This window comes from Nerophis lumbriciformis, linkage group LG14 (assembly GCF_033978685.3).
Source record: "Nerophis lumbriciformis linkage group LG14, RoL_Nlum_v2.1, whole genome shotgun sequence".
Taxonomy (NCBI): domain Eukaryota; kingdom Metazoa; phylum Chordata; class Actinopteri; order Syngnathiformes; family Syngnathidae; genus Nerophis; species Nerophis lumbriciformis.
The window spans coordinates 9,453,643-9,471,323 of NC_084561.2; the positions used below are offsets into that span (position 1 = coordinate 9,453,643).

A 17,681-nucleotide genomic window follows, 5' to 3' on the forward strand; every position below is an offset into this window, starting at 1 on the left:
GGAATTTTACAAGGAAAACTTAGAATTTTGGCAGTATTACAATAAAAGTCGTAATTTTACTCAACTCAAAGTCAAAATTTTACAAGAAAAACTGAACATCTGTGCAATGTTATGATAAAAGTTTGAATTTTACTCAATAACAGTCGCGATTTTACAAGTAAAGCTGAACATTTTGGAAATTTTATGAAAAGAGTCGTAATTTTACTCGACAAAGTCACAATTTTATAAGGGAACTTTCAAATTTTGGCAATATTATAATAATAATCGGAATTATACTTGGCAAAATTATGGACAAAAGTCATAATTTTACTGTTTACTTTTGTATGCACATTAAATCAACCAAAAATCCTGACTTTGGAGCAATGTTCACGGACTCTAGTATTTGGCTCTCTATCAGATTCAATGGTTTTCTGTATTGGTACCATGATTTATGTCATCACTTGTTCACCGGTCCTCATATGGACAGTACTTTTCCTTGTTGATGTCCCAATGAAAATACAAGAACACACACACACACACACACACACACACACATTATTGTATTTGTTACCCTCTTGAGACCTCCGAAAAATGCCTACCACTTTAGGACCACCCTTTCTAGATATATAAAGATGTGTATTTACAACATTAATAATATATACATACTATGCAAATATAAAAAAGCTTGTCAAAAATGAGTTGGAATTTCACAAGAAAAAGGTCACAATTTCACAAGAAAAACTTAGAATTTTGACAGTATTACAATAAAAGTCGTAATTTTACTCAACTCAAAGTCAAAATTTTACAAGAAAAACTGAACATCTGTGCAATATTATGATAAAAGTTTGAATTTTACTCAATAACAGTCGCGATTTTACAAGTAAAGCTGAACATTTTGGCAATTTTATGAAAAGAGTCGTAATTTTACTCGACAAAGTCACAATTTTATAAGGGAACTTTCACATTTTGGCAATATTATAATAATAATCGGAAATATACTTGGCAAAATTATGGACAAAAGTCATAATTTTACTGTTTACTTTTGTATGCACATTAAATCAACCAAAAATCCTGACTTTGGAGCAATGTTCACGGACTCTAGTATTTGGCTCTCTATCAGATGCAATGGTTTTCTGTATTGGGGCCATGATTTATGTCTTAACTTGTTCACCGGTCCTCATATGGACAGTACTTTTCCTTGTTGATGTCCCAATGAAAATACAAGAACACACACACACACACACACACACACACACACACACACACACACACGCATTATTGTATTTGTTACCCTCTTGAGACCTCTGGAAAATGCCTACCTCTTCAGGACCACCCTTTCTAGATATGTAAAGATGTGTATTTACAACATTAATATGTACATACTATGCAAATATAAAAAAGCTTGTCAAAAATTAGTTGGAATTTCACAAGAAAAAGGTCACAATTTCACAAGAAAAACTTTGGCAGTATTACAATAAAAAGTCGTAATTTTACTCAACTCAAAGTCAAAATTTTACAAGAAAAACTGAACATCTGTGCAATATTATGATAAAAGTTTGAATTTTACTCAATAACAGTCGCGATTTTACAAGCAAAGCTGAACATTTTGGCAATTTTATGAAAAGAGTCGTAATTTTACTCGACAAAGTCACAATTTTATAAGGGAACTTTCAAATTTTGGCAATATTATAATAATAATCGGAATTATACTTGGCAAAATTATGGACAAAAGTCATAATTTTACTGTTTACTTTTGTATGCACATTAAATCAACCAAAAATCCTGACTTTGGAGCAATGTTCACGGACTCTATTATTTGGCTCTCTATTAGATGCTATGGTTTTCTGTATTGGGACCATGATTTATGTCATCACTTGTTCACCGGTCCTCATATGGAAGGTACTTTTCCTTGTTGATGTCCCAAGAAGGGTAAAAATACAAGAACACACACACACACACACATATTCTTGTATTTGTACCTTCTTGAGACCTCCTAAAAATGCCTACCTCTTCAGGACAACCCTTTCTAGATATATAAAGATGTGTATTTACAACATTAATAATATGTACATACTATGCAAATATAAAAAAGCTTGTCAACAATTAGTTGGAATTTCACAAGAAAAAGGTCACAATTTCACAAGACAAACTTTGGCAGTATTACAATAAAAAGTCGTAATTTTACTCAACGCAAGTCAAAATCCTACAAGAAAAACTGAACATTTGTGCAATATTATGATAAAAGTTGGAGTTTTACTTAATAGCAGTCGCGATTTTACAAGAAAAGCTGAACATTTTGGCAATTTTATGAAAAGAGTCGTAATTTTACTCGACTAGTCACAATTTTATAAGGGAACTTTCAAATTTTGGCAATATTATAATAATAATCGGAAATATACTTGGCAAAATTATGGACAAAAGTCATAATTTTACTGTTTACTTTTGTATGCACATTAAATCAACCAAAAATCCTGACTTTGGAGCAATGTTCACGGACTCTAGTATTTGGCTCTCTATCAGATGCTATGGTTTTCTGTATTGGGACCATGATTTATGTCATCACTTGTTCACCGGTCCTCATATGGAAGGTACTTTTCCTTGTTGATGTCCCAAGAAGGGTAAAAATACAAGAACACACACACATATTTTTGTATTTGTACCTTCTCGAGACCTCCTAAAAATACCTACCTCTTCAGGACAACCCTTTCTAGATATATAAAGATGTGTATTTACAACATTAATAATATGTACATACTATGCAAATATAAAAAAGCTTGTCAAAAATTAGTTGGAATTTCACAAGAAAAAGGTCACAATTTCACAAGACAAACTCTGGCAGTATTACAATAAAAAGTCGTAATATTACTCAACTCAAAGTCAAAATTTTACAAGAAAAACTGAACATTTGTGCAATATTATGATAAAAGTTGGAGTTTTACTCAATAACAGTCGCGATTTTACAAGAAAAGCTGAACATTTTGGCAATTTTATGAAAAGAGTCGTAATTTTACTCGACAAAGTCACAATTTTATAAGGGAACTTTCAAATTTTGGCAATATTATAATAATAATCGGAAATATACTTGGCAAAATTATGGACAAAAGTCATAATTTTACTGTTTACTTTTGTATGCACATTAAATCAACCAAAAATCCTGACTTTGGAGCAATGTTCACGGACTCTAGTATTTGGCTCTCTATTAGATGTGATGGTTTTCTGTATTGGGGCCATGATTTATGTCTTAACTTGTTCACCGGTCCTCATATGGACAGTACTTTTCCTTGTTGATGTCCCAATGAAAATACAAGAACATACACACACACACACACACACACACACACGCATTATTGTATTTGTTACCCTCTTGAGACCTCTGGAAAATGCCTACCACTTTAGGACCACCCTTTCTAGATATATAAAGATGTGTATTTGCAACATTAATAATATATACATACTATGCAAATATGTAAAAGCTTGTCAAAAATGAGTTGGAATTTCACAAGAAAAAGGTCACAATTTCACAAGAAAAACTTAGAACTTTGACAGTATTACAATAAAAGTCGTAATTTTACTCAACTCAAAGTCAAAATTTCACAAGAAAAACTGAACATCTGTGCAATATTATGATAAAAGTTGGAGTTTTACTCAATAACAGTCGCGATTTTACAAGAAAAGCTGAACATTCTGGCAATTTTATGAAAAGAGTCGTAATTTTACTCGACTAGTCACAATTTTATAAGGGAACTTTCAAATTTTGGCAATATTATAATAATAATCGGAAATATACTTGGCAAAATTATGGACAAAAGTCATAATTTTACTGTTTACTTTTGTATGCACATTAAATCAACCAAAAATCCTGACTTTGGAGCAATGTTCACGGACTCTAGTATTTGGCTCTCTATCAGATGCTATGGTTTTCTGTATTGGGACCATGATTTATGTCATCACTTGTTCAACGGTCCTCATATGGAAGCTACTTTTCCTTGTTGATGTCCCAAGAAGGGTGGAAATACAAGAACACACACACACCTGTTTACCTGGAACATTTTCATCCCTCACTCGCCGAGCCATTACACCGACAGAACCCTCCATCAGACCGTTTGATCCCGCCTTCTCCTCATATACCAGTTCCTGGTCACATGACTGCCGCCCGTGCACTCCTTTTTTTGATACGAAGCACTTGATGTGTCGGTGGTGTTTTGGTTCTTCCGCTGCTTGAGGGCTCCTCGGTGTAATGGGCGAAGTCTAACACAAGAAGTTGAGTTCCATTGAGCAAGTCAACCATCTGGCCCGCCATTAACCCCAGAACCCTCCTTCTCTTACAGGCTGGACAATTTGCTTAATATGGCCTATGGCGTGAAGAGGTAATTCCATGCCAGATATATACATATATATATTTACATTTTGAGTTAATTCTTGTTCTTTGCCTTGTCACTTTCAGTTCCGCAACTCTTAAAAGTCTTCTTTTTTTTTAATGTATTGTTTTTCTTTTTGTCAGCTTGTTTCAACAGCAACCACTTAAGAAATATAGCAAAGAAGTGTTTGTGTTTGTTTTAAGTGGTGATGGATTTGCTTTGTTTTGCTGATTATGACGCGTGCTGGTGTTGTTTGGATGGTTGTTTGGCTTCTTTCTGTCCACAGAATGGATTTATTCTCCACTTCTTTGATTTCTAGGTGTTCGTTTTTTCTTTGTTTTATTGGGGATTCAGGTTCCACAGCCTTGTCGCACCGGGGGGAAAAAAACATATAATATAAATAAGGTTGGTTTTTTTTGCTGCCGATTCCGATACCGATCATCCATGAGTGATATCGGCCAATACCAATGCCGATACCAATCACATGTAAAATATAAGTACGGGTTTCAATGGTGAGTGCTATTGACCGTCTAACAATATCAACGCAATATTTAAACTAGCTCTGTCAGGTTCAAACACTGATGACATCTATTAAACAAGACAAGAAGCAAAGAATTAAACAGTAAATAACTGCTAACATTAGCATGCATCAAGTACCAAAATAAATAAATAAATAAATGCTAACAATAAAATAAATAAATAGAATATATGAATACTAACATTAGCATGCATCAAGTACCAAAATAAATAAATAAATCAATGCTAACAATAAAATAAATAAAATAATTAAATGCTAAAATTAGCATGCATCAAGTACCAAAATAAATAAATAAAGGCTAACAATAAAATTAATAAATAAAATAAATAAATGCTAACATTAGCATGCATCAAGTACCAAAATAAATAAATAACTAAATGCTAGCAATAAATAAAATAAATAAATAAAATAAATAAATGCTAACATTAGCATGCATCAAGTACCAAAATAAATAAATAAATAAATGCTAACAATAAAATAAATAAATAAATGCTAATATTAGCATGCATCAAATACCAAAATAAATAAATGCTAACAATAAAATAAATAAATGCTAACATAACATGCATCAAGTACCTAAATAAATAAATAAATAAATGCTAACAATAAAATAAATAAATACAATAAATAAATGCTAACATTAGCATGCATCAAGTACCAAAATAAATAAATGCTAACAATAAAATAAAAAGTACAAAATAAATATAATAACAAAATTGTCTAAAAAAAAAAAAAAAAAAAAGCTAGCATGCTAACAGGTATCATTAGTCAAGTAAGAAAATATTTCACGCTGAGATGTATAAACAGAGACAGAATTTAAATTTGGCTCAATTGAATGAGAGACGCCTGGACACACTGTACTCTGGTACAGTGTCTCAGCACGCTCTGCCAAAAGATTGTACGCCTTCACCCTTTATTTGGACTTTCTCTGACCACATGACAACAGCTGCTTCTAAGGGACGGGGGTCGTAAACAGTTCACAGGAAAAGGTCGTAAAACAGTTCAAAGAAGAGGTTCATAAAAGAGTTCAGAGAGAGGTTCGTAAAACAGTTGAAAAAGGAGGTTCAAAAAGAGGACGCCTGGAGGGGAGTCTGGTCCTGCTTCCTCTTCGCTTTTGTAGTTCTTGGGTCAGACAATATATTTCTGTTTGATTACCCAACCTAGTTTTACGAGCCTTACTCTTGGTAGGTTCCAAAGACAACTTTTGCTTCTCACCAGGCACTTAATGTAAGACAAAGTTTTTGTGATAACTTAGAAACACATAAGTTCCTTATTGTTTTTTTGTATTACACACAAGTGTTTGAGCAAGTCAATAGTGCACGATACGTAAACAAAAACTACTAAATGAAATCCTTTAGTTTTTGCTCCCAAAGTCCAGGGAATTATTCCCTGAACATGAACAAAAACTACAAATAAATAAAAAATATCACTTAAGTATCAATCATATAATCATATTACCCTTGGTGTCGACGCCACCAATGTATGTATCTTACAAGTCTGGGACAATGCTGACACAACAACAGTTGTAATATTACCCTCCTTCTAACTCGTATTAATCTACTTATTAATTGTATGTTATTAACTGTTTACTTTCTTTCGTAAAGTGCTTCCAACTTTACTAATCACTTATTTATTGGTGACGTTTCAAGGTAGCTTAGCCGTTAGCTTAGCCATTAGCATGCCTGCTCCTGCTTGGTATGGGTGTGTAACATGTTTAGCGTCGTCCTTGATTATGATATCTAGGATACTAAGAAATGCAGACTATTTGCTGTAATGGAGGTGATTATGATTAACTTAGTGGAGACACACAGCTGCTAGTCGCCTTTCAGCAGGGGGGTTCAAATTAAATACAGTGCCGGACAGCGGGGCATTAAAAGGCATTCATCGATAGGCAATGGCGTATACGTATTTTAGTTTGGTTTTTTTTTCAAAATACAGCCGAAACTGATCACCGGCCAACCGGCACATCCCTAGGATACGGGTGTCCTCTTCCGTAATTGATATCAGACATTTATCCGATATCAGCAAAATAAAAAAAATAAGTCATGTGAGTATCTGAACTTTTTCGATGCTAGCAGTCAAGTTCACATCTAAATGTCCTCCAAAAAGCACACAATAATAAGGTATGTTCTTGTATTTTAGTCATTTACAAAAAAAAATAGGCTACTAGGAGCTAGCAGCTACGCAACAGCTAAGCATTCATGATAAATGTCTACAATTAGCACAATTGTCAATATAAACAAGTATCAAATAATTATAGTTACATAATGCTTACACAATCACGTTTCCAAGGCAAACGCGTGCTAAAAGGTTTCCAGTAACAAACGTGTCCGCATCGTTCAACGTACTGCTTATTCCTAATTTCACTTGATCAAATCTTTTTGTAACACTCCACACTGCAAAACAATACAAGTTTTTATGATTTTTGCTGTTATCGTATGGAATCAGCATCGGTATTGGCCAATACTCACGACTCCAATTAGCTGCGAGTCGCCTTTCAGCAGGGGAATTAAAATTAAATACAGTGCCGGACAGCGGGGCATTAAAAGGCATTCATCGATAGGCAGTGGCGATTACGTGCTTTAGTTTTTGGGGGTTTTTTTCAAAAATCAACCGAAACTGATCACTAGCCAACCGGCACTTCCCTAGGATAAGAGTGTCCTCTTCCGTAATTGATATCAGACATTGATCCGATATCAGCAAAATTAAAAAAAATTAAGTCATGTGAGTATCTGAACTTTTTCGATGCTAGCAGTCAAGTTCACATCTAAGTGTCCTCCAAAAAGCACACAATAATAAGGTATGTTCTTGTATTTTAGTCATTTATATAAAAATAGGCTACTAGGAGCTAGCAGCTACGCAACAGCTAAGCATTCATGATAAACATCTACAATTAGCACATTTGTCAATATAAACAAGTATCAAATAATTATAGTTACATATTGCTTACACAATCACGTTTCCAAGGCAAACGCGTGCTAAAAAGTATCCAGTAACAAACGTGTCCGCATCGTTCAACGTACTGCTTATTCCTAATTCCACTTGATCCAACCTTTTTCTAGCAGTCCACACTGCAAAATAATACAAGTGTTTATGATTATTGCTGATATCGTATGGGATCAGCATCGGTATTGGCCAATACTCACAACTCCAATTAGCTGCTAGTCGCCTTTCAGCAGGGGGATTAAAATTAAATACAGTGCCGGACAGCGGGGCATTAAAAGGCATTCATCAATAGGCAGTAGCGATTACGTGCTTTAGTTTTTTGTTTAGTTTTTCAAAAATCAGCCGAAACTGATCACCGGCCAACGGGCACATCCCTAGGATATGGGTGTCCTCGTCCGTAATTGATATCAGACATTGATCCGATATCAGCAAAATTTAAAAAAATTAAGTCATGTGTGTATCTGAACTTTTTCGATGCTAGCAGTCCTCCAAAAAGCACACAATAATAAGGTATGTTCTTGTATTTTAGTCATTTACAAAAAAAATAGGCTACTAGGAGCTAGCAGCTACGCAACAGCTAAGCATTCATGATAAATGTCTACAATTAGCACAATTGTCAATATAAACAAGTATCAAATAATTATAGTTACATAATGCTTACACAATCACGTTTCCAAAGCAAACGCGTGCTAAAAAGTTACAGTAACAAACGTGTCCGCATCGTTCAACGTACTGCTTATTCCTAATTTCACTTGATCAAATCTTTTTCTAACACTCCACACTGCAAAATAATACAAGTGATTTTCAAGGTAAAAAAAAATGTTCAAGGTAAAAAAAAAATTTCAAGGTAAAATTGTTTTTTCAAGGTAAAAAATGAGTTTCAAGGTAACATTTTTTTTCAAAGTAAAAAATGATTTTCAAGGTAAAAAATGATTTTCAAGGTAAAAAAAAAATTTTCAAGGTAAAATTTTTTTTCAAGGTTAAAAATGATTTTCAAAGTTAAAAATGATTTTCAAGGTAAAAAATGATTTTCGAGGTAAAAAAACATTTTCAAGGTAAAAAATATTTTTCAAGGTAAAAAATGATTTTCAAGGTAAATTTTTTTTTTCAAGGTAAAAATTGATTTTTAAGGTAAAAAAAATGATTTTCAAGGTAAAAGATGATTTTCAAGGTAACATTTTTTTTCAAAGTAAAAAATGATTTTCAAGGTAAAAAATGATTTTCAAGGTAAACGATGATTTTCAAGGTAAACTTTTTTTTCAAGGTTAAAAATGATTTTCAAGGTAAAAAATGATTTTCAAGGTAAAAAAAAATTTTTAAGGTAAAAAAAATTTTTCTATGTAAAAATTGATTTTCAAGGTAAAAAATGATTTTCAAGGAAAAAATGATTTTCAAGGTAAAAAATAATTTTCAAGGTAAAAAATTTTTTTCAAGGTTAAAAATGATTTTCAAGGTAAAAAATGATTATTTTTGCTGATTTCGTATGGGATCAGCATCGGTATTGGCCAATACTCACGCCTCCAAAAATCTGTATCGTATCGGACATACGTTTGAGATACGTCATTGAATATAAGTAGGAGTAGAAAATAAGAAATGTCAGTGCCACAGTGTGCACTTGATGCCCCACTAAGTGCACTTGATGACGGGAGAAAGGCCTCCCAAGTATCAAGCGATCCGTCTGAGCGAACCTGAATCCCTGCCGGAAACAGGAAATGTTTCACCGCCGATAACTCCGCCTCTGCTCCAGCTGCCCTCCATGCGTCTTTTGTTCATGTGTCCTGTCATGTCTCCTTTGCCTTCCTCGCCGCCACACATGGTAGGTGTCGCATAGCCGGGAGTGTGCCGGCGACCATTGTTGTTGTTGACACGCCGACACAGGCAGCTTCGTTAGCAGTGATGGATTAGACCAGACCGTGCCGCGTCAGCAATTCGGGACGGGCAAAGTTGCTTAACTCTTAACGGAATGTTCTGAACTCCTGTTTCCATGCCATGCACTGGTCAACCTACTGGAGCTTTTCAATCAACTCATTGAGCCGAGCATGTGGAGTGAAATGACTGCCAAAATTACACACAAATGTGAGAAAGGGGGAACAAGCTCAACCTGTAAGTTTGCGCCGTCTTCTCTCCGCCATTTGACTCACCACCCTGCTTCTTCTTCTTTGTTATTTTTGGCGGACGGCACCATGCGCAAATAACAGTAGCTCTGACAGCCTTAAATTGACTCCGCAGCACCACGTGACGGTGTAAAGTGGCAATTGCGTGCGCATGGTGGAATATTACTGCCAAAAGTTTTAACTTGCAGAAATGTGTTTTTATACTTGCTTAAGATTTACTTGCATTTTTTTTTTTTTACTGACGAATCGTTTTTAATTGAAGAAATTTGGGGTTTTCTTTACTTGGAAATCGTTTTTTACTTGCAGAAAATTGTTTTTTTACGTGCAAATTGTATTTTTAGTGGAGAAAATAGTTTTGATATTTTCGTGAATCGTTTTTTGCTGGCAGAAAAAAAAATGTTACTTGCAAATTGTTATGTACATGCAGAAAAACTCATTTAATTTGCGATTAATTTTTTCATTGAAGAAAATTTTACTCAAAAATCGTTGGTGTTTAATTGAAGAAAATTGTTTTTATTCTTGTAAGTCGATTTTACTTGCAGAACCATTTTTTTTTACTTGCAAATTGTTATGTACTTGCAGAAAAAAAAAATAATTTGCAATTAATTTTTTAATTGAAGAAAAAAAAAATTTACTCAAAAATCGTTGGTGTTTAATTGAAAACATTTTGTTTTTTACTCAAAAATCGTTGTTTAATTGAAGACATTTTTTGTATTCTTGTAAATCGATTTTACTTGCAGAACTTTTTTTTTTTTACTTGCAAATTGTTATGTACTTGCAGAATTTTTTTTATTATTTGCGATTAATTAATTAATTTAATTGAAGAAAATGTTTTTTTTTTACTCATAAATCGTTGGTGTTTAATTGAAGAAAATTGTTTTTTTTACTCAAAAATCGTTGGTGTTTAATTGAAGAAAAAAAATTGTATTCTTGTAAATCGATTTTATGTGCAGAACTTTTTTTTTTACTTGCAAATTGTTATGTACTTGTAGAAAAAAATAATTTAATTTGAGATTCATTTTTTAATTGAAGAAAAAACAATTTTTATACTCAAAAATCGTTGATGTTTAATTGAAGAAAATTGTTTTTATTCTTGTAAATCGATTTTATTTGCAGAAGTTTTTTTTTTACTTACAAATTGTTATTTACTTGCAGAAAAAAAATGAATTTGCGATTCATTTTTTAATTGAAGAAAATTGTTTTTTTTACTCAAAAATCGTTGGCGTTTAATTGAAGAAAATTGTTTTTATTCTTGTAAATCGATTTTACTTGCAGAACTTTTTTTTTTTACTTGCAAATTGTTATGTACTTGCAGAATTTTTTTTCAATTTGTGATTCATTTTTTAATTGAAGAAAATAGTTTTTTTTACTCAAAAATCGTTGGTGTTTAGTTGAAGAAAATAGTTTTTATTCTTGTAAATCGATTTTACTTGCAGAACTTTTTTTTTTTTTACTTGCAAATTGTTATGTACTTGAAGAAAAAAATAATTTATTTGCGTTTCATTTTTTAATTGAAGAAAATTGTTTTTTTTACTCAAAAATCGTTGGTGTTTAATTGAAGAAATTTGTTTTTATTCTTGTAAATTGATTTTACTTGTAGAACTTTTTTTTTTACTTGCAAATTGTTATATACTTGCAGAAAAAAAAATTAATTTGCGATTCATTTTTTTAATTGAATAACTTTTTTTTTTACTCAAAAATCGTTGGTGTTTAATTGAAGAAAATTGTTTTTACTCTTGTAAATCGATTTTACTCACAGAACTTTTTTCTTTTTACTTGCAAATTGTTATGTACTTGCAGAAAAAAATTCATTTGCGATTCATTTTTTAATTGAAGAAAATTGTTGTTTTTACTCAAAAATCGTTGGTGTTTAATTGAAGAATTTTTTTTTTTTACTCAAAAATCGTTGGTGTTTAATTGAAGAAAATTGTTTTTATTCTTGTAAATCGATTTTACTTGCAGAACTTCTTTTTTTTACTTGCAAATTGTTATGTACTTGCAGAAAAAAAATTAATTTGCGATTCATTTTTTTAATTGAAGAACTTTTTTTTTTTTTACTCAAAAATCGTTGGTGTTTAATTGAAGAAAAAAAAGTTTTTACTCAAAAATCGTTGTTTAATTGAATAATTTTTTTTTAATTCTTGTAAATCGATTTTACTTGCAGAACTTTTTTTTTTTTTACTTGCAAATTGTTATGTACTTGCAGAATTGTTTTTATTATTTGCGATTAATTAATTAATTTAATTGAAGAAAATTGTTTTTTTTACTCAAAGATCGTTGGTGTTTAATTGAAGAAAAAAAATGGTATTCTTGTAAATCGATTTTATTTGCAGAACTTTTTTTTTTACTTGCAAATTGTTATGTACTTGTAGAAAAAAATAATTTAATTTGAGATTCATTTTTTAATTGAAGAAAAACAATTTTTATACTCAAAAATCGTTGATGTTTAATTGAAGAAAATTGTTTTTATTCTTGTAAATCGATTTTATTTGCAGAAGTTTTTTTTTTACTTGCAAATTGTTATTTACTTGCAGAAAAAAAATGAATTTGCGATTAATTTTTTAATTGAAGAAAATTGTTTTTTTTACTCAAAAATCGTTGGTGTTTAATTGAAGAAAATTGTTTTTATTCTTGTAAATCGATTTTACTTGCAGAACTTTTTTTTTTTACTTACAAATTGTTATGTACTTGCAGAATTTTTTTTAAATTTGTGATTCATTTTTTAATTGAAGAAAATTGTTTTTTTTACTCAAAAATCGTTGGTGTTTAGTTGAAGAAAATAGTTTTTATTCTTGTAAATCGATTTTACTTGCAGAACTTTTTTTTTTACTTGCAAATTGTTATGTACTTGAAGAAAAAAAAAATTTATTTGCAATTCATTTTTTAATTAAAGAAAATTGTTTTTTTTACTCAAAAATCATTGGTGTTTAATTGAAGAAATGTGTTTTTATTCTTGTAAATTGATTTTACTTGTAGAACTTTTTTTTTACTTGCAAATTGTTATGTACTTGCAGAAAAAAAATTTAATTTGCGATTCATTTTTTAATTGAATAACTTTTTCTTTTACTCAAAAATCGTTGGTGTTTAATTGAAGAAAATTGTTTTTACTCTTGTAAATCGATTTTACTCGCAGAACTTTTTTCTTTTTACTTGCAAATTGTTATGTACTTGCAGAAAAAAATTCATTTGCGATTCATTTTTTAATTGAAGAAAATTGTTGTTTTTACTCAAAAATCGTTGGTGTTTAATTGAAGAATTGTTTTTTTTTTACTCAAAAATCGTTGGTGTTTAATTGAAGAAAATTGTTTTTATTCTTGTAAATCGATTTTACTTGCAGAACTTCTTTTTTTTACTTGCAAATTGTTATGTACTTGCAGAATTTTTTTTTATTTGCGATTCATTTTTTTAATTGAAGAACTTTTTTTTTTTACTCAAAAATCGTTGGTGTTTAATTGAAGAAAACATTTTTTTTACTCAAAAATCGTTGTTTAATTGAAGATTTTTTTTTTTATTCTTGTAAATCGATTTTATTTGCAGAACTTTTTTTTTACTTGCAAATTGTTATGTACTTGCAGAATTTTATTTATTTATTTGCGATTCATTTTTTAATTGAAGAAAATTGTTGTTTTTACTCAAAAATCGTTGGTGTTTAATTGAAGAATTTTTTTTTTTTACTCAAAAATCGTTGGTGTTTAATTGAAGAAAATTGTTTTTATTGTTGTAAATCGATTTTACTTGCAGAACTTTTTTTTTTTACTTGCAAATTGTTATGTATTTGTAGGAAAAAAAATTCACTTGCGATTCATTTTTTAATTGAAGAAAATAGTTTTTTTACTCAAAAATCATTGGTGTTTGATTGAAGAAAATTGTTTTTATTCTTGTAAATCGATTTTATTTGCATGACTTTTTGTTTTTACTTGCAAATTGTTATGTACTTGCAGAAAAAAATTGCGATTAATTTTTTAATTGAAGAAAATTGTTTTTTTACTCAAGAATCATTGGTGTTTAGTTGAAGAAAATTGTTTTTATTCTTGTAAATCGATTTTTCTTGCAGAAATGTTTTTGTTTTACTTATAAATTGTTATGTACTTGCAGAAAAAAAATTTGCGATTCATTTTTTAATTGAAGAAAATAGTTTTTTTTACTCAAAAATCGTTGCCGTTTAATTGAAGAAAATTGTTTTTATTCTTGTAAATCGATTTTATTACAAACTTTTTTTTTTTTACTTGCAAATTGTTATGTACTTGCAGTAATTGTTTTTTTTAATTTGCGATTCATTTTTGAATTGAAGAAAATTGTTTTTTTTACTCAAAAATCGTGGTGTTTTGGCAGTAATTTCACTCCATGCTGGCGTGCTCAATCGCCGAGCGTTTTGTCTAAAAGTTGCCACTACAAAACCAATCAGCTGTCAAACTGGTTTATCGGTTGCTAAAACAGCGAGCGACGCGTTTAGTACAACCGGCAGTGTTTTGATCCATCAGAACGGGATTAAGTGTACCAACAAAAACAACCTGCATGAGTCGAACTGCGGCTCATGTTTAGTCACGGGAGGGATACGGATAAGGGTTCGGGGATCGATCAGCGCCACGAGTGGAATAGTGCATCCTTTAAAGAGTGAATGAGTCCGAAAGAGATGATGCAGTATTATCCGCTCTAAACGCGACCTGGTGGTTGTTTGAGCACACCGCAGCTCGTCCCGGATAGTCCCACTCCTTCATGCTTCAGTCACACGCAGGATTCTCACAGGCATGAGGCCGAAAATGCAACCGTACCGAGCCGCCGGGCTGCAAAGTGCTTCCCGCGTTCCGTTTCGCTTCCGACCCTCCTTTTTGATGCGAGGCGCCTTGTCGGGCAGCCGCGGCAAAGCGGAAATCTCAATGAAAGTCATGGCGGCGCTTTGTTTCTTGCAGAGAGACGGCATAGGAAATGATTCGTGTCATTTACCGACACTTTTCTTTAGCGTGGGGGGAGGGAAAAAAGCAATTAAGTGAAGTCAACTGGGGATTGAAAAATGAGAAAAAGAAGAAGCTCGACAAAGCGACCGAGATGAGATTCAGTCGGCTTCTGCGAAAACTACTTTCTGCAATTTTAACTGTGGAAGTAAAAAAAAAACCTTCATCTGCATTTATTTCAGCAGAACCGTGACAGGGCGCCTTCAACCATAAATCTACTCGACGGTGCCTTCCGCTACAGTAATATGGCGTCTGATTGGCCGTGGTAAATGACTTTCACAAAGTAGGATTATTATTTTTTTAATGGAAAATGTTCACAGTTAAAGCATATAAAACATTCATTATTTGTTTGTTTTTTTACATTATCAGAGCCCTCATCATGAAAATTATGGAGGGCAAATTAAATATGTCTTTAAATAATTACCTAAATGTGTCATTAATTGATTATGATTGGACTCAAATACATAAATGTGTTATTAAATTTGTCATTAATGTATTTAAGTCCATTTAATTAATTAAAAACGCAAGTAATGATTTCAATATTTAAGAATTATTCACGTATTCACTCAAATATATATTCAATTATTTAATGATTTGTTCAATTATTGTTTTAGAACGACTGATTTAGTCATCAAAACGAGTCTCCACGTGACTATATGGGGGTTATTTTCTGTGCAGGTTCAAATGGGACAAAATTATTTGTAATTAAATATATAAATGTGTTATAAAATGTGTTGCTACTTTATCAAATGTGTCATTCATTTTTTCAACTACATTTGATTATTTTAATGATTAGTTTTAAAAAATCACGATATAATGACTTATTTTATTATTGTTATTATGTTATTAAAACAAGTGTTGTATATGGAGATTCGAATGATATGAAATTAGTTAAATAAATATATTTTAAAATTATTACCTGAATGTGTCATTAATATAATATAGTTGGCATTAAACATATTAACTTGTTAGTTTATCATTAATTTATTAAAGTACATTTAATTATTTACATAACTATTACAATATATATTCGTTTTTTAATCACTTAATTAATTAATGATTCCATGATTTAATAAACTATTTTGTATTTAATGATGTGTTTAATTATTCAAACAAGCTATTTTCCATGGCGGTTCAAATAGGACAAAACTAATTTTAATAATTAAATACATAAATGTGTTGTTAAAAGTGTCATTAATTAATCCAAGTACATTTAATTATTTAATCATTGTATTAATTGTTTTCAATACTGGATTAATTTTCCATGATTTAATAATTTATTTACCTATTAAAACAAGTGTAGACGTGACTCTATGAGTGTTACATATGGAGATTTGAATTCTTTTAAATTAATTAAATAAATATATCTTACAAATGATTAGTTGAATGTGTCATTAATGAATTATAGTTGTCATTAAACATATTAACATATTAGTTTATTATTCATTTATTTAAGTACATTTAATAATTTAATCAACTATTACAATATTTAATGAGATGATCAATTGTTTAATTAATTATTTATTTAATGATTTAATTACTTATTTCTTTATTAAATAAATTATTTTGTATTTAATGATTTATTTAATTATTAAAACAAGTTATTTTCTCTGGAGACTCAAATGGTAAAAAAAGATAATAACTAATTGTAATTAAATACATAAATGTGTATTTAATTATTTAATCATGTGATTCATTATTTCAATATTTCATTAATTTTCCATTATTTTATTATTGATTTAATGATTAAAACAAGTGTAAACGTGACTTTATGTAAATTCAAATGACACAAACAAGAAATAAGGAATATATAAGGAATGCTTAGTAACAAAATAGTGCAAAGTGTGAAAATGTAAACATAGACAAACCTGAGAAGAACTATTTCCTGCAGGTTTAGTGTCAGGAAGTTACAGCTGTGCTCTAAAGGGTGAGCGCAGCAAAGGTGGTGCGGTATTACCGGTCATGGTGAGGGCGAGCTCCTCGCATCATTTGGTCTGACTCCGGTCCGTTTTGAAAAAACAACAAAAACCCGCCATACTGTTTTATTAAAATGTCTTCCGTTTTTACTTTTTCTTCCCACGCCACGCAAAGAATCGACCATCAGACAACAAGATGGCGCAACCAAACCTGATCGTTGATACTGTTACCTGATTGGCTGCGTTGCTCGGTTACCAGAGCGCGAGTGCCTTTGTTCATGCAACCAGCCTTGCTTCGCAACTTCCGGTTTCTTCCGACGAAGAAGAAAAAGTAATTATCGAACGCATTTTTTTATTGAAATCTATTACGTGTCTATGCCGATATATATAGATATCGTTTATTAAAGGAAACTTCCTTCAAGAGCCCTAATTTGGGGTTTGAAAACGTAAGTGAGCATACATAATTCATATGTTATTTATATATATATATATATATATATATATATATATATATATATATATATATATATATATATATATATATATATATATATATATGATTACACAGTACAGGCCAACGGTTTGGACACACCTTCTCATTCAACGTGTTTTCTTTATTTTCATGACTATTTACATTGTAGATTGTCACTGAAGGCATCAAAACTATGAATGAACACGTGTAGTTATGTACTTAACAAAAAAAAAGGTGAAATAACTGAAAACATGTTTTATATTCTAGTTTCTTCAAAATAGCCACCCTTTACTCTGATTACTGCTTTGCACACTCTTGGCATTCTCCCCATGAGCTTCAAGAGGTAGTCACCTGAAATGGTGTTCACTTCACAGGTGTGCTTGAAGCTCATGGAGAGAATGCCAAG

At 31.0% G+C, this 17,681-nt stretch overlaps 1 protein-coding gene across 11 annotated transcripts in view; it reads left to right on the forward strand.

Annotated features, from left to right (window-relative positions):
• Positions 1 to 17,681, forward strand: part of elavl4 (ELAV like neuron-specific RNA binding protein 4) — a 342,263-nt gene that overhangs the window by 318,937 nt on the left and 5,645 nt on the right. For 9 of the 11 annotated variants that reach the window (XM_072914613.1, XM_061976099.2, XM_072914616.1 and 6 more), the window contains one exon: positions 4,308 to 4,346. The exons of the other annotated variants lie outside the window; for them this stretch is intronic. In XM_072914613.1, coding sequence (XP_072770714.1) covers positions 4,308 to 4,346 — 39 coding nt within the window. The remainder of the gene's footprint in view (positions 1 to 4,307; positions 4,347 to 17,681) is intronic. 11 annotated transcript variants of the gene reach the window in all.